The 22449-nt window shown below is 41.9% G+C and overlaps 1 protein-coding gene across 3 annotated transcripts in view; it reads right to left on the bottom strand.

Annotated features, from left to right (window-relative positions):
- STK11IP (serine/threonine kinase 11 interacting protein) overlaps nucleotides 1-22449 on the bottom strand; it is an 87406-nt gene that overhangs the window by 45989 nt on the left and 18968 nt on the right. For all 3 annotated transcript variants that reach the window (XM_083153811.1, XM_083153810.1, XM_083153809.1), the window contains 10 exons: nucleotides 22170-22244; nucleotides 21728-21823; nucleotides 19644-19751; nucleotides 18787-18858; nucleotides 18506-18635; nucleotides 18324-18427; nucleotides 16541-16627; nucleotides 16002-16043; nucleotides 14691-14738; nucleotides 13637-13777 (listed from right to left, as the gene is read on the bottom strand). In XM_083153811.1, coding sequence (XP_083009937.1) covers nucleotides 13637-13777; nucleotides 14691-14738; nucleotides 16002-16043; nucleotides 16541-16627; nucleotides 18324-18427; nucleotides 18506-18635; nucleotides 18787-18858; nucleotides 19644-19751; nucleotides 21728-21823; nucleotides 22170-22244 — 903 coding nt within the window. The remainder of the gene's footprint in view (nucleotides 1-13636; nucleotides 13778-14690; nucleotides 14739-16001; nucleotides 16044-16540; nucleotides 16628-18323; nucleotides 18428-18505; nucleotides 18636-18786; nucleotides 18859-19643; nucleotides 19752-21727; nucleotides 21824-22169; nucleotides 22245-22449) is intronic.

The raw sequence follows: 22449 nt of genomic DNA on the forward strand, positions 1-22449 counted from the left end.
TCATTAAGCGGAGTGAGCGGGAAGCGCTCCCGTAAGGGTAGTGCTGCCGCGGGCCGCGCAGGGAGAGCCGGCGCCATCTTGCCCGCGCGAATCCGGGGTTGTGGTATCGGCGGTACAATTATCCTTTGCCCGGCTGAAGTTGATACTTTTGGCTTTTAAACTCGCACCCTGCACTATATTTGAGGGTGTGTGCCGCGGCTGCCTGGTGACTCCCGTTCATACTGTGGAAAACGGCTGTGCGCACGGCCATCCTCTCACGCCACTGGTTGCCTGGCTGGGCACATTGGGTTAAGGTGCTCTCTCAGATACCCTGTCTATCCTTGCTCCTTCACATACGACTATACACTAGGCTGTGTGCTAGCCACAGCCATCTCACTGCTGATCACCTCTTGCTGTATGCTTGGATTCCCTTTGTATGGTGATATCCATCCCTTGGAATACTACCTGTACTATGGTCCTATCTCTGCAGCAAATACTGCGGGCTATCCATGCCTCCACTCACAGACTCATCCACAAATTAGATTCACTCTCCTGTTCTTATAATCCGGAGACAGGTGATGGAGAGTTTGCACATGCTGGACCTGTACGCTATGACCTGGTAGCCTACTCAAATCCTGCTCCTGTGCAACTCAATTCACCCTTCTTCTCATGTACCCCTGAGCGCCTCGACAAGCATGACATGGAAGCTGTACATATTTGCCCTATGCCCGAAATTCACTCAACTACATCAGCTCCACGGATATCTACAATTGCACCTTACTTTATCTCTATATCAAGTGGCGGTGGGGATGGGAATATTGAGCCCTTTGGCGGCTACACTACTGCATCTGATAATCCGGATCTTGCATACCCGGCTGGAGAGCCTCTCTCCTATGCCAATAAGACACTTATGGTTGGAAGTGAGATCAATATACTTACAACCTGCTGCCCTATCCTCCTTCTGCATCTCAAGTCTGTGTCCACTCTGCACCATTGATACTGCCTACAGCAAAGGACTATTATTGTAATATATCTGGCTACAGTGGGACCACCGTGTTTTCACCAAATATCCCCAAACTGCGTCCATTGCTGTCTAGTTATTCTGACACTACCATTGATTTCCTTAAAATGCTTTGGGACGGTTGAGAACAACACTGATTTACTATCCTAGCATGCTTTTGCAAATTGGCCAGACTAATACTATATATACACCTACCACTTGTACTGGTTTCTCTTTAAATGTTGATGTATGCCCATGATATATCCTCTATACAATATCCTGTCTTTGGGGGGGGGGGGGGGGGGAGGGGGGGGAGTTTGATAGTTGTGGGACGCAGGGGTAGTTAAGGGGATCCAAGTACGCCTTAGTTGGGGATGGGTTGTACAGGGTGGGGGGTTTTACTGGTGGTTTGCTTTGGGTTTTTGGGTGGTTTACTTTATTAGTCTAGTGGGTTTAGGATAGAGCTCCCGACAGATGACTATTTCCTGATTTTCTTGCTCCTATGGGGTTGTAATGTCGTTTTAATCATAATCCTGTATATGTGCTTCAGTATCTCCTGTTGAGGTGTGTGCTCGGATGGCGCCTTCGGGCCAACACAGTACACTTATAGTGGTAAAAGGAACAGATAAAAACCCAACTTCATTTTTATTTATTCTATTTCTTCTGTACAAGTTATCTTATGTCAATTCAAAATATTGCTTATACCTATATGCTATTTGACTGTTTTGTCTCTGTCGAGGAATTGTTTATATGTTTCCTTTGAAAAATCTCAATAAAAAACATTGAATTCAAAAAAAAATTCCTGATTTTTTGACACCAAATGTAAACACTTTATTTTAAAAGTTCACATTCCACTTCTCCATAAAAAGATAGCGATTGCTACTCGGTGAATCATGGCGAAAAAAACCTTCAAATGTATTCGCCATGTGGTCATTGAATAGGGTGATTCACCGTTTTAGTCAAAAATTCGCCAAACAGCACAAATTCGCCATAAAAACATGGCGAATCAGGCTCATTGAATACTGCCCATTGTTTGGTTTTTAACATGTTTTCTCAACATGTGCTTGATTTACTATCCACGTGGACATCCATCAGGAATTGTAACCATGGGGGCTAGTATACGGTCATTAGGTTGACACATAGAACAGTGATTTTCAACCTTTTTACCTTGCGGCACACTAAATAGGACTTTAAAATTTCAAAGGCACACCATGAGATCCCCACAGGTCAAAACACATTGGCCACCACAGGAAAGAAACAAACCTATTGGCCCCCACATTAAAAACAATCACACTGGCCCCCACAGGTAACAAAAATAAAATACATTGGCCCTTTACATGAAAAGAAGAGACCAGTAAATAACATTTGAACTGGTGGTGGCTGTAAATGGGTTTGGGCATCTCTAGATCTGGGGGCACACTTGAGAACAGCTCAAGGCACACTGGTTGAAAAGCACTGACATAGAAGGTCACCATGGCTTAGGTCGACATGGCTAAGGTCGGCATGGTTAAAAGGTCAACACACGCATTTGGTCGACAATTTCTAGGTTAACAGTCAAAAATGTCAACTTGAGTATTACACTTTTTTTTAGCCGACAGGCGGTATGTCCTGCCCTTCCATCCACTACAGAGTGGAGGGAGAATATAATAGTTTCCCGCGCGTAGCGAGGTACCATGCCCGAAGCATGGTGAGGGCAGCAAGCCATACCAGGGGATGCGGTGCACTTAGACCAGATATGTTAAAACTGTGGAACTCCAGCTGTTGTGAAACTACACATCCCAGCATGCCTTGCCATAGTTTTAGCATTCCCTAATAGCAAAACTCTAGCAAGGCATGATGGGACTTGTAGTTTCACAACAGCTGGAGGGCCATAGTTTGAACATGCCTGACTTGGACGGTGTCTATGTCGACATTCAGAACAAAAAAAAAAAAAAGTGAAAAACACATGTTGACCTTTTGACTGTAGACCTAATGCTTGTGTTGACCTTCTAACCATGGGGTTTATTCTAGTTCATTCTTTCTGACAAAATCCTTCTTAGATGGACAAAACCATGTGCACTGCAGGGGGGCAGATGTAACATGTGCAGAGAGAATTAGATTTGGGTGAGTTATTTTGTTTCTGTGCAGGGAAAATACTGACTGCATGATTTTACACTTCAATATACATCTCACTTTGAAGTAAAACCCCACCCAAATCTAATTCTCTCTGCACATGTTACATCTGCCCCACCCGCAGTGCACATGGTTTTGTCCATCTAAGAAGGATTTTGTCAGAAAGAATGGACTAGAATAACCCCCCATGTCTTTTTCACTGAAAATCTCATTCACCCTATTCAATGTTCTCTGTTAACCGAAAGTGACCAGTGTCTGCCGGTGCCGGTGTATTTGCTGGCATATAAGACTACTTTTTTCCTCTGAAAAACATGCCTCCAAGTGGGAGGGTCGTCTTATATGCCAGGTGCACTTATATAACAAACTCTATATTTTTGAGTGGAAATGTTGGGGGGTCGTCTTATACGCCGGCAAATACGGTACTTATAAAATGTATTGCTTTAAGGCAGTTGCTCCCAATCTTTTTTGAATCACGGCAACCTAGAGTATCAAACTTTTTTCAAGGTACCCCTAGGCCCCAAAACATAATAATTAGATTGGGTTTATTTGCCATTCCTAGGGTTAGTTATGTGGTAATGGGCAGGATTTGCTTCTGTTTGTACACATTTTATTTATTTATGTGGGCAGCCACCAGCACTGGTTTTGCCCATAAATAACCATAAATAATTTGACTTGGTCCTGGACAGTTTGGGAACCACTGTTATGGATTTCAAAGCCATTAAATTTATTTCAGCAGATCAGTTTTCTGTAAAACCCCACACACACTACACAATCCCTGCTATCAGCGGGAACCTGGCATCGGCAAGTGCATATACACTTGCTAATGCCGGGGATGTTAGGGAGCGATGGTGGGGTGAGTGGCGGTCATGCGGCTGAAGCATGATCCTTAACGAGGACTCTCTCATCCGAACATGTTCAGATATAGAGAACAAAATGGAGTGTTCACACTAGGAGATATTATAAATGATATCACTCAGAAAGCCCTTTGTATGGGGCTTAAGAATGTACTTTTTTTTAAAGAAAGCAGCTTCCAGTTGATGTTATACTTTGTTTCTATTTTACCTATTGTATATTTTCTCTGTAACCAAATAACTGTACAAATGATGTGCCTGATGTTCCGCAGAAACATCAATGTTCTGGATCCAACCTCTACTGCAGGGGTGGCCAAACCGGTCCTTGAGATCTACCAAAAGGTCCACATTTTCCACATCACCTAGCTGCTGCACAGCTGCAGTCAATACTAACTGTCACATTTTCAAACATGCTGCATTCATTCCTACTATAGATCCACAGGTTGCCTGGAAAACATTCACCGTTGGTAGCTCTTGAGGACAGGTTTGGCCACCCCTGCTCTACTGTGTATATGTATTGTTACCTAAAGAAAAAAGTTTGGTACCGTGTTAGCCAGTTGATAAGAAAAGTTTTATTGTTCCTCAGTGAGAAAAACAAAATAGCAATCTAGCAAATATGATACCTTTTAATGGCTAACAAAAATAAATGTTGTTAAAATGCAAGCTTTCGAGACTTCTTAGGTCTCTTCCTCAGGCATGGTATAACAAGGTGTGTGAAGAACCACATATATATACACAGCAGAGTAGGAACAAGATGTGATAGATGGACATTCTTAAGATCAAAACAAAACAAAATAACAGAATGAGCTTGTAAATTGAGTCCTTAATTGGTTTGTAGATAAGTAGTGTGAAAGTTTTATTGTCTCTAAGTTGATGACAGACCAGAGTTAGAGCTCCGATGCCCTCACTCTCTCTGGGCCAGTCTCCTCAGATGTTGTAGTGGGCCATAAATCCCTCGGATAGATTCAGTCCTGTGTTAAGGGTGTCAAACGTTGTCATTAATTTGTATTCCCAGACCCTCCTGTCTCTTTGTGATTTGAAATTTCCTTTTAGTATAATCACTTTCATATGATCCTGATTGTGTCCTGGGCTGCAGAAATGTTTGGCCACAGGAAAGTGTGTCTTTTTTTCTTTTATTGTGTGGCGATGGGACCTCATCCTTGCCTTAAGTTTTTGTCCTGTTTCTCCAACATACAGACCCCCAATAGGACATTTGGTGCACAGAATCAGGTACACTACATTGGTAGTAGAACATGTGAATGTCCCTGGGATCTTATAGTCCTCTTGTGTGTTGGGGATCCGTACACTGTCTGTAGTGAGGATATGGGCACAGGTTTTGCAGCTCCTTACATTGCAGGGATAGGTTCCTCTTTGTGTAATGGATGGCAGTGAACTTCGGATTATAATATTTTTCAGGTTTGCAGGTTGTCGGTAACATAGTAGTGGAGGGTCTGGGAATATTGTTTTCAGGCGGTCATCTTTGTGTATGATGTGATGTAGTTTTTTTGCAGTTTTTCTTAGCACCTCAAGCTGTGGGTTGTAGGTGACTACCAGGGGTACACGGTTGTTTCTTTCTCTTTCTTTATATTGGAGAAGTTGATTTCTGGGTATCCTGATGGCTCTGATAATCTGATCGTTGATTGATGTGGGATGATATCCCTGATTTAAAAAGGTCCCTTTAAGTTGTTTTAAGTGGACATCTCTATCTGCTGGGCTGGAGCAGATGCGATGATATCTGATAGCCTGGCTGTAGACAATGGATTTTTTGATGTGTTTCGGGTGGAAGCTGTCCCATCTGAGGTATGAAGGCCGATCCATGGGTTTTCGGTATAGGGTTGTCTGTATTGCGTTGTTTTGAATTGTTATAGTGGTGTCAAGGAAGTTTATCTCGGTATATGAGTAATTCATTGTCAGGTTTATTGTTGGATGAAATCTGTTAAATTTTTCATGGAAATGTATGAGTTCTTGTTCAGAATCAGTCCAGATGATCAGGATATCATCGATGTAACGGAAGTAAGCCAAGGGTTTGATTGAGCAGGATGCCAAGAAGTCACTCTCGAGTTTTGCCATGAACAGATTGGCGTATTGCGGTGCCATTTTACTGCCCATGGCGGTCCCGGTGCGCTGTAGAAATATTTCTTTGCCAAAGGAAAAATAATTGTGTGTAAGGATGAATTTTGTAAGCTGTGTTGCAGGACCAGAAGCAATCCCATTGGACTCAAGATATATCTGGCATGCTGTCAGTCCATCTTCATGGGGGATATTGGAATATAGGGATTCCACATCCATGGTGGCAAGGATGGCTCCATTAGGGAGGGGACCTAGGGTTGATAATTTATTCAGTAGGTCCGTGGTATCTTGGAGAAAGCTGGTTGTATGTCTCACCAGTGGTTTCAGGACACCCTCTACCCATCCTGAGATTTTTTCAGTGAGGGTTCCCACGCATGAGATGATTGGCCTCCCAGGGTTGCCGGGCTTATGTATTTTGGGAAGCATGTAGAATATTCCAATTCTGGGACTGTCGGGTATCAAGTCCAAAAGTTCTGTAGACTCTGCTGACAGCCCCCTGACAAGCCTTCTCAACTCCCTTAAATATTTTTGAGTTGGATCTTTGTCTAGTTTGGTATAGTATTGGATATCCATCAGCTGTCTATTTGCTTCCTTAGTATAGTCCGATGTGTCCATGATGACTATGGCCCCACCTTTGTCTGCAGGCTTGATGGTGATTTTCTTGTTGTTTCTTAAGGTGTGAATAGCTCTTCTTTCTTGCACACTGATGTTAAAGTATTCCTTTTTATGTTTTTCCAATATTGTTGACTGGACCACATTTCTAAAAGAGTCAATATATAGGTCCAAAATGGTACTGCGGCCAGGTGGTGGTGTCCAGACAGAACTCTTCTTGTGGACTGGTCTAATTTGTGTTTGGCTATTTGTAGGTTCTGTCTCCTCTCTGTCATGGAAGAACTCCTTCAGTCTTAGTTTCCTAAAATATTCTTCCATGTCACTACATAGTTCTGTTTTGTCGAGAGGCTTGGTCGGACAGAATGTAAGTCCTCTAGATAGCACACTGACTTCTACTTTAGTGGGTTTGTGAGATGACAAATTAATCACACAGTTAAATTTACCTGTGTCTTGCTGGGAGTTCTGTTCTATCCCTCCAGACTTGGGGTGGACTTTCTGTGTGCTTGAATAAAGTCCTGCTTTTATGCGAAGTCTGTGAAGTTTCTTTTTCTTGTTATTGATTAGACACAGCTGTAGTGTTTTATAATATTGTTGTAGTATCTGTATTGAGTCCTTTGTGAGGGAGCGCTTTAAAATTTGTATTTCCATTTGGACATTTCTCTTGGTGCTGTAGAAGACATGAATAAGGTGGTTTCGCAGTCTCTCAGAAGTCCTGTAGCAGAGATGATGTGCATATTGAGTTTTGTAGGTGTGCAGAATGGGGTTCTTAAGGCAAAGTCCTTTGGGGATTAAGTGTTCCTTCTTGCATCTGGTTAGAAAAAATAAGTTGCTGTCCAGTTGAGCCAGTTTCTTCAATAAACCTTTTAGTTCCATGTGTGTGCGGTACATTCTGGTATCCTCCATTTAGTCAAAAGAAAAAAGTTTGGTACCGTGTTAGCCAGTTGATAAGAAAAGTTTTATTGTTCCTCAGTGAGAAAAACAAAATAGCAATCTAGCAAATATGATACCTTTTAATGGCTAACAAAAATAAATGTTGTTAAAATGCAAGCTTTCGAGACTTCTTAGGTCTCTTCCTCAGGCATGGTATAACAAGGTGTGTGAAGAACCACATATATATACACAGCAGAGTAGGAACAAGATGTGATAGATGGACATTCTTAAGATCAAAACAAAACAAAATAACAGAATGAGCTTGTAAATTGAGTCCTTAATTGGTTTGTAGATAAGTAGTGTGAAAGTTTTATTGTCTCTAAGTTGATGACAGACCAGAGTTAGAGCTCCGATGCCCTCACTCTCTCTGGGCCAGTCTCCTCAGATGTTGTAGTGGGCCATAAATCCCTCGGATAGATTCAGTCCTGTGTTAAGGGTGTCAAACGTTGTCATTAATTTGTATTCCCAGACCCTCCTGTCTCTTTGTGATTTGAAATTTCCTTTTAGTATAATCACTTTCATATGATCCTGATTGTGTCCTGGGCTGCAGAAATGTTTGGCCACAGGAAAGTGTGTCTTTTTTTCTTTTATTGTGTGGCGATGGGACCTCATCCTTGCCTTAAGTTTTTGTCCTGTTTCTCCAACATACAGACCCCCAATAGGACATTTGGTGCACAGAATCAGGTACACTACATTGGTAGTAGAACATGTGAATGTCCCTGGGATCTTATAGTCCTCTTGTGTGTTGGGGATCCGTACACTGTCTGTAGTGAGGATATGGGCACAGGTTTTGCAGCTCCTTACATTGCAGGGATAGGTTCCTCTTTGTGTAATGGATGGCAGTGAACTTCGGATTATAATATTTTTCAGGTTTGCAGGTTGTCGGTAACATAGTAGTGGAGGGTCTGGGAATATTGTTTTCAGGCGGTCATCTTTGTGTATGATGTGATGTAGTTTTTTTGCAGTTTTTCTTAGCACCTCAAGCTGTGGGTTGTAGGTGACTACCAGGGGTACACGGTTGTTTCTTTCTCTTTCTTTATATTGGAGAAGTTGATTTCTGGGTATCCTGATGGCTCTGATAATCTGATCGTTGATTGATGTGGGATGATATCCCTGATTTAAAAAGGTCCCTTTAAGTTGTTTTAAGTGGACATCTCTATCTGCTGGGCTGGAGCAGATGCGATGATATCTGATAGCCTGGCTGTAGACAATGGATTTTTTGATGTGTTTCGGGTGGAAGCTGTCCCATCTGAGGTATGAAGGCCGATCCATGGGTTTTCGGTATAGGGTTGTCTGTATTGCGTTGTTTTGAATTGTTATAGTGGTGTCAAGGAAGTTTATCTCGGTATATGAGTAATTCATTGTCAGGTTTATTGTTGGATGAAATCTGTTAAATTTTTCATGGAAATGTATGAGTTCTTGTTCAGAATCAGTCCAGATGATCAGGATATCATCGATGTAACGGAAGTAAGCCAAGGGTTTGATTGAGCAGGATGCCAAGAAGTCACTCTCGAGTTTTGCCATGAACAGATTGGCGTATTGCGGTGCCATTTTACTGCCCATGGCGGTCCCGGTGCGCTGTAGAAATATTTCTTTGCCAAAGGAAAAATAATTGTGTGTAAGGATGAATTTTGTAAGCTGTGTTGCAGGACCAGAAGCAATCCCATTGGACTCAAGATATATCTGGCATGCTGTCAGTCCATCTTCATGGGGGATATTGGAATATAGGGATTCCACATCCATGGTGGCAAGGATGGCTCCATTAGGGAGGGGACCTAGGGTTGATAATTTATTCAGTAGGTCCGTGGTATCTTGGAGAAAGCTGGTTGTATGTCTCACCAGTGGTTTCAGGACACCCTCTACCCATCCTGAGATTTTTTCAGTGAGGGTTCCCACGCATGAGATGATTGGCCTCCCAGGGTTGCCGGGCTACTATGTTACCGACAACCTGCAAACCTGAAAAATATTATAATCCGAAGTTCACTGCCATCCATTACACAAAGAGGAACCTATCCCTGCAATGTAAGGAGCTGCAAAACCTGTGCCCATATCCTCACTACAGACAGTGTACGGATCCCCAACACACAAGAGGACTATAAGATCCCAGGGACATTCACATGTTCTACTACCAATGTAGTGTACCTGATTCTGTGCACCAAATGTCCTATTGGGGGTCTGTATGTTGGAGAAACAGGACAAAAACTTAAGGCAAGGATGAGGTCCCATCGCCACACAATAAAAGAAAAAAAGACACACTTTCCTGTGGCCAAACATTTCTGCAGCCCAGGACACAATCAGGATCATATGAAAGTGATTATACTAAAAGGAAATTTCAAATCACAAAGAGACAGGAGGGTCTGGGAATACAAATTAATGACAACGTTTGACACCCTTAACACAGGACTGAATCTATCCGAGGGATTTATGGCCCACTACAACATCTGAGGAGACTGGCCCAGAGAGAGTGAGGGCATCGGAGCTCTAACTCTGGTCTGTCATCAACTTAGAGACAATAAAACTTTCACACTACTTATCTACAAACCAATTAAGGACTCAATTTACAAGCTCATTCTGTTATTTTGTTTTGTTTTGATCTTAAGAATGTCCATCTATCACATCTTGTTCCTACTCTGCTGTGTATATATATGTGGTTCTTCACACACCTTGTTATACCATGCCTGAGGAAGAGACCTAAGAAGTCTCGAAAGCTTGCATTTTAACAACATTTATTTTTGTTAGCCATTAAAAGGTATCATATTTGCTAGATTGCTATTTTGTTTTTCTCACTGAGGAACAATAAAACTTTTCTTATCAACTGGCTAACACGGTACCAAACTTTTTTCTTTTGACTAAATGGAGGATACCAGAATGTACCGCACACACATGGAACTAAAAGGTTTATTGAAGAAACTGGCTCAACTGGACAGCAACTTATTTTTTCTAACCAGATGCAAGAAGGAACACTTAATCCCCAAAGGACTTTGCCTTAAGAACCCCATTCTGCACACCTACAAAACTCAATATGCACATCATCTCTGCTACAGGACTTCTGAGAGACTGCGAAACCACCTTATTCATGTCTTCTACAGCACCAAGAGAAATGTCCAAATGGAAATACAAATTTTAAAGCGCTCCCTCACAAAGGACTCAATACAGATACTACAACAATATTATAAAACACTACAGCTGTGTCTAATCAATAACAAGAAAAAGAAACTTCACAGACTTCGCATAAAAGCAGGACTTTATTCAAGCACACAGAAAGTCCACCCCAAGTCTGGAGGGATAGAACAGAACTCCCAGCAAGACACAGGTAAATTTAACTGTGTGATTAATTTGTCATCTCACAAACCCACTAAAGTAGAAGTCAGTGTGCTATCTAGAGGACTTACATTCTGTCCGACCAAGCCTCTCGACAAAACAGAACTATGTAGTGACATGGAAGAATATTTTAGGAAACTAAGACTGAAGGAGTTCTTCCATGACAGAGAGGAGACAGAACCTACAAATAGCCAAACACAAATTAGACCAGTCCACAAGAAGAGTTCTGTCTGGACACCACCACCTGGCCGCAGTACCATTTTGGACCTATATATTGACTCTTTTAGAAATGTGGTCCAGTCAACAATATTGGAAAAACATAAAAAGGAATACTTTAACATCAGTGTGCAAGAAAGAAGAGCTATTCACACCTTAAGAAACAACAAGAAAATCACCATCAAGCCTGCAGACAAAGGTGGGGCCATAGTCATCATGGACACATCGGACTATACTAAGGAAGCAAATAGACAGCTGATGGATATCCAATACTATACCAAACTAGACAAAGATCCAACTCAAAAATATTTAAGGGAGTTGAGAAGGCTTGTCAGGGGGCTGTCAGCAGAGTCTACAGAACTTTTGGACTTGATACCCGACAGTCCCAGAATTGGAATATTCTACATGCTTCCCAAAATACATAAGCCCGGCAACCCTGGGAGGCCAATCATCTCATGCGTGGGAACCCTCACTGAAAAAATCTCAGGATGGGTAGAGGGTGTCCTGAAACCACTGGTGAGACATACAACCAGCTTTCTCCAAGATACCACGGACCTACTGAATAAATTATCAACCCTAGGTCCCCTCCCTAATGGAGCCATCCTTGCCACCATGGATGTGGAATCCCTATATTCCAATATCCCCCATGAAGATGGACTGACAGCATGCCAGATATATCTTGAGTCCAATGGGATTGCTTCTGGTCCTGCAACACAGCTTACAAAATTCATCCTTACACACAATTATTTTTCCTTTGGCAAAGAAATATTTCTACAGCGCACCGGGACCGCCATGGGCAGTAAAATGGCACCGCAATACGCCAATCTGTTCATGGCAAAACTCGAGAGTGACTTCTTGGCATCCTGCTCAATCAAACCCTTGGCTTACTTCCGTTACATCGATGATATCCTGATCATCTGGACTGATTCTGAACAAGAACTCATACATTTCCATGAAAAATTTAACAGATTTCATCCAACAATAAACCTGACAATGAATTACTCATATACCGAGATAAACTTCCTTGACACCACTATAACAATTCAAAACAACGCAATACAGACAACCCTATACCGAAAACCCATGGATCGGCCTTCATACCTCAGATGGGACAGCTTCCACCCGAAACACATCAAAAAATCCATTGTCTACAGCCAGGCTATCAGATATCATCGCATCTGCTCCAGCCCAGCAGATAGAGATGTCCACTTAAAACAACTTAAAGGGACCTTTTTAAATCAGGGATATCATCCCACATCAATCAACGATCAGATTATCAGAGCCATCAGGATACCCAGAAATCAACTTCTCCAATATAAAGAAAGAGAAAGAAACAACCGTGTACCCCTGGTAGTCACCTACAACCCACAGCTTGAGGTGCTAAGAAAAACTGCAAAAAAACTACATCACATCATACACAAAGATGACCGCCTGAAAACAATATTCCCAGACCCTCCACTACTATGTTACCGACAACCTGCAAACCTGAAAAATATTATAATCCGAAGTTCACTGCCATCCATTACACAAAGAGGAACCTATCCCTGCAATGTAAGGAGCTGCAAAACCTGTGCCCATATCCTCACTACAGACAGTGTACGGATCCCCAACACACAAGAGGACTATAAGATCCCAGGGACATTCACATGTTCTACTACCAATGTAGTGTACCTGATTCTGTGCACCAAATGTCCTATTGGGGGTCTGTATGTTGGAGAAACAGGACAAAAACTTAAGGCAAGGATGAGGTCCCATCGCCACACAATAAAAGAAAAAAAGACACACTTTCCTGTGGCCAAACATTTCTGCAGCCCAGGACACAATCAGGATCATATGAAAGTGATTATACTAAAAGGAAATTTCAAATCACAAAGAGACAGGAGGGTCTGGGAATACAAATTAATGACAACGTTTGACACCCTTAACACAGGACTGAATCTATCCGAGGGATTTATGGCCCACTACAACATCTGAGGAGACTGGCCCAGAGAGAGTGAGGGCATCGGAGCTCTAACTCTGGTCTGTCATCAACTTAGAGACAATAAAACTTTCACACTACTTATCTACAAACCAATTAAGGACTCAATTTACAAGCTCATTCTGTTATTTTGTTTTGTTTTGATCTTAAGAATGTCCATCTATCACATCTTGTTCCTACTCTGCTGTGTATATATATGTGGTTCTTCACACACCTTGTTATACCATGCCTGAGGAAGAGACCTAAGAAGTCTCGAAAGCTTGCATTTTAACAACATTTATTTTTGTTAGCCATTAAAAGGTATCATATTTGCTAGATTGCTATTTTGTTTTTCTCACTGAGGAACAATAAAACTTTTATTGTTACCTAATGCACATAAAACTGGAGAACCTGCCATAGCAATATTCTACATGGGGATGTATTTGAGCTTTACTTTGCACAGCTCATAAGGTTTGGCCTTGAATAAGGCTTATCTGACAGCCATCAGCTGGGGCTCATTCCATGGGGCTCATTTGTTTTTTTTTCAATGCTCCCATGAAGGACTCCATATGTATCGTGGTGCCTTACCTTGGATTTCTTACGTGGGAGGCGCTTGTCGGTTTTATCTGTAGTGGAGCAGCTGTCGGTTAGATCGCCCGTACAGGAACTCTCTGTTGCTGAATGGTTTGGGTGCGAAAGCACAATCTTCTCTCTGAGGACTTGTGTATTCTGCAAAGGGAACAAGATTGACTTAGAATGGACTTAAAGTGAAAACATGCAAACACAGCTTACAATGGTGGAGTTCCCACCTGCCCACACTCTAACTGGTGGCTTGCCATTAATGCATGGGTCATTTTCAATTGAGCTGAAAATGCTGGGGGCCAAAATGGACATTTCAATGTTTAACCGAGTAGGTGATCAGAGGACTGCACAGGACAGGACATGTCCAGTAATGTAATCTACTTTCTAACTGGACCAGTTTCAGGCATTTCCCCACTATTCATTAATTAACAATACATTGAAAAGACTGCCAATTTAAAAATGTATTAATTTTTTTCTCTATCTATATATATATCTATCTATCTATCTATCTATCTATCTATCTATCTATCTATATATCTATATATATATGTATAGGTAAAAGCACTGTCTTACTTTTGTTATGTAGATGGGGCAGGACTCCTTCTCCCTGCATGCTCAGCCAGTCACTGAGCCGCAGGCTGCTGTGTCAGACACAATTGGACAGCTGAGCCGCCGCTCAGCTGTCCTGTCCTTCTATACAGCGCCTGCGGCTGTCAATCAGCAGGGAACCCCAGTGCTACACTGCCTGTCCCTGACAGGCGTGGCACTCCATGCAGCAGTGGCTAAGTTATTCTCTGCGCGCTCGCAAACCCCGCTGGCACTGGCTCCTCCAAGCCACTGTGGGGTCTACCCCATTGTTCTACCACTGCTTTGATGACTACTGAAGTCAGAGATAAGCAAACGACAACAAAAAAATATATTTTTCACTGCATAAATATAGAATACATAATATACCTTAATAAATGAGAGACCTTTGGTTCTTGCGTGTTCCTGAAACGTAAACATCTGTGCATGTTGCGTTGAAAAAATAAAAAAGGAGTAGGGGGTGATTTATACTTACTGCGACGGAGCGGGCTGGTCCTGTCCCTTCCCTCGTTTTTTCCCACTTCTATATAATAGGAAAAATATTTAGAGTAAAGAATTTGATAAAGTCTATGATGAACTATTTTATCATTTAAGTATCTCTTACATAGCTTACATATTCTAAGTATATCTAAATAATCTCCAACTCTGTGTGCCATCTCTCCTAGCGTAGGCATGCTATGTGTATTTACGCATATATGGTTATCTATTATCACTGTATACTGTACATTCTGTACACAGAATTTGTTTTCAAAAGGCCTAAAGGAAATCATGGAAGAAATATGGGATGGGGGTTATTTTTCAGATAGGTGCTATGCAAATAAGTCGATTCTGATTGGTTGCCTATAGCAACATCCCATCTTAGTAAATTTCCCTCCCTATATGATGTGTACTGTATAAGTTTAGAAGCCTTATATCTAGGACATCAGTCATTATTATTATCCTTTATTTATGTGGTGCCTCAAGGGGCCTGCAGTGCCGTATAAATGAAATGAGCATAAACAGTATGAACAAAACAAGAAACAATTAACTTACAGTACAGGACATGAACATGGTGCATAAACCCCTAAAGCCCCTCCCCCTATGGTGCATAAACATTGCTGCATCAGCAGTCATAGTACACAATCAATCAACAGGGCAGCAGAACCCAAGGCTTTGGTGCCGTTGTAGGCAGTGGACAGTTAAAGATGGTATTCGTGACAAACGGAAGAGGACCCTGCTCATTACAGCCTACAGTCTATGTACCTGTAAATGGTATATAGCAGGGGTTCTCAACAAACCAACAGGTCATGATTTGTGGATTTATGTAAGTATGCCGAGGTTGCTGCTTCCACGCACAGAAATAATAAAAAAATGACCTACTGGCTTATAGTTGTGGTGGTTAAGATGCACGTTAAGATCTCTCACTTTGGACAGCAGTGAATGGTTTCACATAAGATACTGTATACTGCATGTGATCCAGCCGCAGGGGAGCTGCCAAGTCACTTGCCGGTATATTACATGCTATTCTAGCATGCAATACCTCAGCCTTAAGACCTAACCCGACCTTAAGACTAACCCGAAATGGACTAGTCCCACTGTGGCAAAGGTATCAGAAGTAACTAAAAGTATCTCCAGTGGTTAAAGGTAAAAAAAAAATATTTAAAAAAAAAATGTGAGCAGAAACCTGGAGAGTCAATTTCTCCATTGCCCTGCCTCCTAGGTGTAGGCTTAACACACCAACTGTACCCCCTGCAGCTGCACAGGAAAGACCACTATATTTCACATAAATGTGGAACTCTTCTCTTACCGCTGTCTCCAGTCCTGACAACAACTTCCCATCCAGTAAAACCTGAAAGCACAAAACAGAGGTTATGATCATCAGACTACCATGAAATGGGCATGTTATGGGAGTGATGCTGGTGTGTCACACAAGTGGTCGCATACACAGGTGATTTCTCGCTCTCATTGGAGGCAATACTCAGGAGGAATATCTCCACCTACACTAGGGTTGGTGCAGGTTAATATGGTGCAACCAATGGCGGCATGTATAGCAGCGTTTCAGTGGGTGTCTCAGTGCTTGCATGCTTGTCCACTATCGGAGGGGCTGGTGCTAGCCAGGGCTGCAATCAGAAATTGTGGATCCCGGGAGTGATGAAATAGGCAGGGCCCCACTTCCCTTTCTCAAACACCTGTCTGGGCCCGGGACTGGAGACCACGCAGTCCCCCTATGATGGCTGCCCTGTAGAGCGCATTAATATAAAGACGCATTCACACTAAAGCGGTCACAGCAACTCAGAATGAGCCCCATACTGTTATGTGCCCTATGAGCCCAGACTGCTTGCTCACCTTGTCTGAGGTTTTAGGGGACAATTGCTGGGCTGTTAGCACTCGATGCTCTTTTTGGAAATATAAGGGATTCCCCTCGAGGAACAGCTAGAAATAAAAACAGCATGATTAAAACACACAAGTCACTTGGGATTGTGTTCTGCTACACACAACACAACAGTTGTAGCAAATGTGATCTATAGACTACAACGCCTTAAACTCATGCTAACTTCAAATCCCACCCACAAGGCTTAGAAATGTGCTGTTCCGCTACTCTGCGTTCTAGCAATAGAGCATATACCGGCTCTAGTTCTCTAGTCAGGAACTCATCACACACTGGGCCAGATGTAATAGGGTGTGAGAAGCAGAAAGTGAGAGATTTTGGGATAGTTTTCCCATTTTTTTTTTCTTGCTACAATCAATTACATGAAAGAAATCAAACTGGTTTTTCAGTGTAAATGATCGCTGCTATAACAAAATATGAGAAAACTCCAAAATCTCTCACTTTCTGCTTCTTACACTCTATTATATTTGAACCATTGAACGAGAAGTCGGTCTGTCTCAGTACTCCTAATAGAGCTCCATAGAGAGAAAACATCATTACGGGTGAGCATATAGGATTATTAAGTGGGATGTAGTCAAAAACTTTACATATACAATGCCAACATTCCGTTATGTTCTTGACATTGAACATGTCAGCGTGTGCAGAATTAATACCTGTTTACAACATCAACATGTGAAATGTTGAGCTGTGAATATGTTTCAATTTGGCTGGAAACAACATATTGGGTGGATATTGCAACCATGTGTACCCAGCTTTAGAGTAAGACTGCGGACGGTTTAGGCTTTAGGGGGAAGGTTACTGTTAGGCTATGGTATGCAATGTTCAGGTTAGGCACCTTGGGGAGAGTCAGGGTTAGGCTATGGGTGGGGAGGTTCGGGTTAGGCACTAGGGGAGGGTAAGGCTATGGAAGGAGGTTAAGGTTAGGCATTAGGGGGAAGGTTACTGTTAGGCTATGGCATGCAATGTTTAGGTTAGGCACCTTGGGGAGAGTCAGGGTTAGGCTATGGTTGGGGAGGTTCGGGTTAGGCACTAGGGGAGGGTAAGGCTATGGAAGGAGGTTAAGGTTAGGCATTAGGGGAGGGTTAGGATTAGGTTATGGGAATAGAGTTTCACACTTGGCTACAGGTGGGGAGGACTAGGGTTAGGCTATGGCAGGAGGTTTAGGTTTGGCACTAGGGGGAGGAACAGGGTATGGTTATGGGAGAGGAGATTCGGGTTAGGCACTATGGGAGGGTTAGGGTAAGGCCATTGGAGCAGAAGTTCAGGTTAGGCTACCGGTGGGGAGGTTTGGGCTAGGCTACAGAAGCTAGGGTTTGTGAAGGATAGTGTTAGGCACTAGAAGGAGGTTTTGGGGTTAGTAATACTCACTGCCGGAATGACTACAAAGCACGCTACACCCTCAATAAGCAACAAGAGCCCTCTCCCTGCTTTACACAATTGTATTCAAGGGTGGACACATTCCAAGGGGGAATTCAGATGGTCCAATAGTGGGCAAGCTCTCCCCACACTGTAAGGTCACTGCTCATAGTAGCTAAACATGGTACTGGCTGCACAGAACGGCCGCTGCCTCATTAGATTTCTTGTAAACTGCTCCAGCTCATTGTGTGTGGTGAGTGCCCACATTCTATGCAGGCTTTATTTAAACATAGACAATACTGTTCAATCTGTATATGCATAGAAACATATAAAATACATTGCCAGCATGTCAGAGTTATTTCTGTGTCAGTAAATGTACATTACCTTTCTTAGTTTGTGCAGCTTAGCCAAACCTGCAAGTTGTGAGTGCTCAAGAAGCAGATTGTAGGACAAATCTAAGTGTTGGAGGTTTGACAGCGGTTCTAGTCCTATGGGGTAAAAGTACAAATCAGTGACAGGCTCATGCATCTAACTACATACATGTACGTGTGCACACAAAGACTGACCGCTGGTGCTGGACACTTGGTTGTGTCTCAGAATGAGGGTGTGGACGTTTGCACAGGATTGTAAACTAAGCTCCGGGACAGTCGCTAAAAGATTATATCCCAGATTCAGGTACTGAAGCTCAGAAAGTACCTAGAATTAAAACACACACATTACAGAGATATGCACCCAGCTTGATAAGTCACAACAGTCCTGCCCGAGTCTACATTATTTCCCAAATGCTATATACACCTCTCTATAGTATATACGAATGGCAGTCATGAAAAGTGAAGAAAGGTAATACCTGTAAATATGAGCCACATTCACGGATACGATTATGACTTAAATCCAAGATCCTCAGACTGTTCAATAATTCCTGAAATAAACATTATCATCATCAAATACCAACATATCCCACCACACTGTGCACTTATAAATGACTGGATCATACAGGCCACAAAAAGTACACATTCAATCCAGATGAACCTTTTGTAAAATATCCAGATTATGTACTTTTTCATGAATTTTGTGTTAGCTCACTATCGAGGACTAAGTAAAATACAGATTAAGAATAATGATGCATGATGTGAGTCATTGTTATGCTTAATGGGTCACTTATTACACTTTGCGGTGGGCATAAAAAAGGCAATGATCCGCCAATTCATATTCAATCACAGGTGTTTTTCAAACTGTCATGGACGAAAACAAACCTAAAATCGGACATAAACGCACGCAAATTCCCCAAATAGATAAGCGGCAATTTGCCTATCCACGTAGAATTCGCCAATGTCCGATTTTTCGCTCAGGAATCCACACAGAGATTGAATAGGGAGTATCTAATTTGCCCTAAAGACTGGCAAAAATTGCAGGTTTTTCCCCTGGCCAAAAAATTGGCTCGAACTGAATAAGTGAATCAGCAATGAAAAATTTGTGAAAACGTACTCAAGCCAAATTGGGAAAAACTATGAAAACACATAGCTTAGATTGTAAATAAAGGTTCAGATATCAATGATTTAAGGGGTGTATAAGGTGTATGGTCTAATATTATTTAGGCTATGATCTACGAGGAACAGACCTAACAACACTAATACCACACATAAGCACAGTATGGATGATTAGAACACTTAGCACAACAGTCGCCTATCCACAGCAGCTGCTCACCAAGGACTGGTCCAAACTGTGTATTGTGTTGTAACTGAAATTCAGGGTGTGCAACTCCAACCAGGGGAGCGCGGAGCTCAGATCCCCTCCACACAGAGAGATTACTTCCTAAGGAGAAGCATAAAATCAAACATTTGTATCATTCATGATGTAAGTATCTAACATGCCAAAACCTCCAACAGCAGATTGTAGCGTGCACCTACAGTAGACTACAGAAAAGAACTTCCATCTACTCAATTATTCTGCCCTAAAGTTGGGTACAAATTAGACAATATTTTGAACGAGGTGGCCAACTTTACAATGGTTCACATTGTCCAGTGTGTATGCACTCTCCTGTGAGTTGATCTTGTCTTTAGGTTGGTCATGCATGTAGCTCAATCTTATGATATTACTAGCAATGCCATGCTGCACAATGCATTATGGCCGCCCCCGTTGTTCTGACGCTCCCTGCATCGGCAAATGTGTATACACTTTGCCTTGCCAGGTCCACGTCATCTGTTGAGTTGGGTACACAGTCTAATGTGTACCCACCTTTACTTTCTGTTTATTGTTTTTTTTTCCAGTGTCGTTGGGGAACAGTGGTTTGTGAAGGTAATAGAAAATCCTAATAAAGAAACAGCTATATATTAGTCCAGGGGTCTTCAAACTATTTTTCTCTGGGACCCTATCAGACAATAGAAATAATGACAGGACCCCAGTAAGTTACTGCAGAAGGTCATCACATCACATTTGTAGTCAGCAGACAGGACATACATAGTAGCATTGTGGGGGCACAAACTGATGGCAGGAGTCTAATATAATAGACAATACAACAGATTTTCCAGACTCCTTGAATCACTGACTGATATTAGACAAGTCATCAGCCTGGTGGTCAGCAACATGGAGTTGCAACCTCATGCTGAGAAGCTTGGGACCCACTTTGGGGTCAGGACCCACAGTTTGAGAACCGCTGTATTAGTCCAATGTATTTCTGGACTTCCTGCTGTGCATTTCTCTGGACAAAAGCTAAGAGACTAGTCCATGGATCTTGGTCATCCATACATGACCTGTACTTCTATTCGGAAATCCTCTTCTCCCAGACCCTACCCGAGACTCCAATATAGATCCTATCCCACAACTTCTCATGCATGTGACAGAAAAAAACAACATGATTAGTGGCAATTCTATTCTTTAATCATATATCCTTTTAAGGGGTATTTATCAAAGCACGGAGATAAATAAACTGGAGATAAGTAAAGTAAAGTAATCAATCATCTCCTAACTGCCAGTGCTTTATTTCTCTCCACTCTATCTCTCACCGTGCTTTGGACTGGTTTTCTCCTGATCAATTTCTGTAATCAGAGTCATAAAAATGTACTAAATTAATTTTATTTTTGCTCAACTCTAAATAGTAATTGACTGATTTGTACTGTATGCATTATTTTTGTGTTTGTAACAATATAAGACGCACAGGTGACACTATATTTCTGCATTATTTGTGTGTAGGGGAAATACATTTGCTTTTCTCCAAACACCTGGAATAACACGTATGTATGGGAACTGGTTAATAAATATATCTGCCCTCACCGTACAGTAGGGCTGATCTTTTACTTATATAATATGTCCTTTCTGAGGTTTCAACAGAAAATATAGAGAAAAAAAATAGTCACTTATTCTGCAATTGCTTTACACCAGGCATGTTCAAACTATGGTCCTCCAAGTCCCATCATGCTTTGCTATTAGGGAATGCTAAAACTATGGCAAGGCATGCTGGGATGTGTAATTTCACAACAGCTGGAGGGCCATAGATTGGACATGCCTGATTTACATCCTACAAAATAGTCATCTCATTTGGTTTTTAGCCTATTGCCATTATTTTCCTTTCATGAATGTGTCCAAGTAATGGTTTTTTAACCCTCTTTCTCCAACTGTGTTGAGTGTTCATTAGAAATTGGTAATGCACAAGTGTGTAGTTTTAGCATGGAGCGTCTACATCAATGCCAGCGGCCTCTACACCCAAAGCCGTCAGTATCACGCAAAGTGGATATCAAAGATAATGATAGTTTCCATCAACATAATTTATTTTTTCCAGTCCTAGTGCTCACCTCTAAGCTGGTAACACATCGGGAGCAGATGAGGACCTCCAGCTGTGAGTACACGCACCGCAGCCCGCGCAGGCAGTGTGGGGGGAGACATCGTAACTGCAGGAGGAAGTTTCAGTCAGCACTAAGTAATAAGACATTGTCAGGCAGTCTCTTGTAAGACATAAGTTACTATTACTTCAGATTTGTATTGTAGAAGTTGCATTCTTTATAATACAATGGTTTCTCTTTAGTTTAATATGTGGAAATAACTTTTCAATTAGTACGATGCACTCAGACAAAAGCCACAGGAGAAGAAGTTCTGAAATACTATAGATGCCTTTAAAGTATAGAAATGAAAGCACATGGTGCCATCTAGCGTATGATGGTAGGTATTGCTAAGAACTGACACCACAAAAGAAAAGCTTACAATAATAACTTATGTATGAGTAAAGAACATGCTTACCTCTAAAGATCTTAAAGACTTAAACGGGAAAATATTCACATCAAACTGACGAGGACATTCAGCTGGATGGATAAGCTGGAAATTAGGGGAGGAGAAAAAAAAATATATAAAAGATGGTAAAAACACAAGATAAAATAGAAGTAGCAGCCAATTTAATAAGGGGTCTAATGGAAACACAGCTCCCGGCTGAACAGGATTTCCTACAATAAATACTATTGCTTGTAACGATCCATCACGTTTCTTACCCCAATTTGTTATGTTCTGAGCATTTTGTAATTCT

Source organism: Crinia signifera, chromosome 7 (genome assembly GCF_055691185.1).
Source record: "Crinia signifera chromosome 7, ASM5569118v1, whole genome shotgun sequence".
Classification (NCBI taxonomy): Eukaryota; Metazoa; Chordata; class Amphibia; order Anura; family Myobatrachidae; genus Crinia; species Crinia signifera.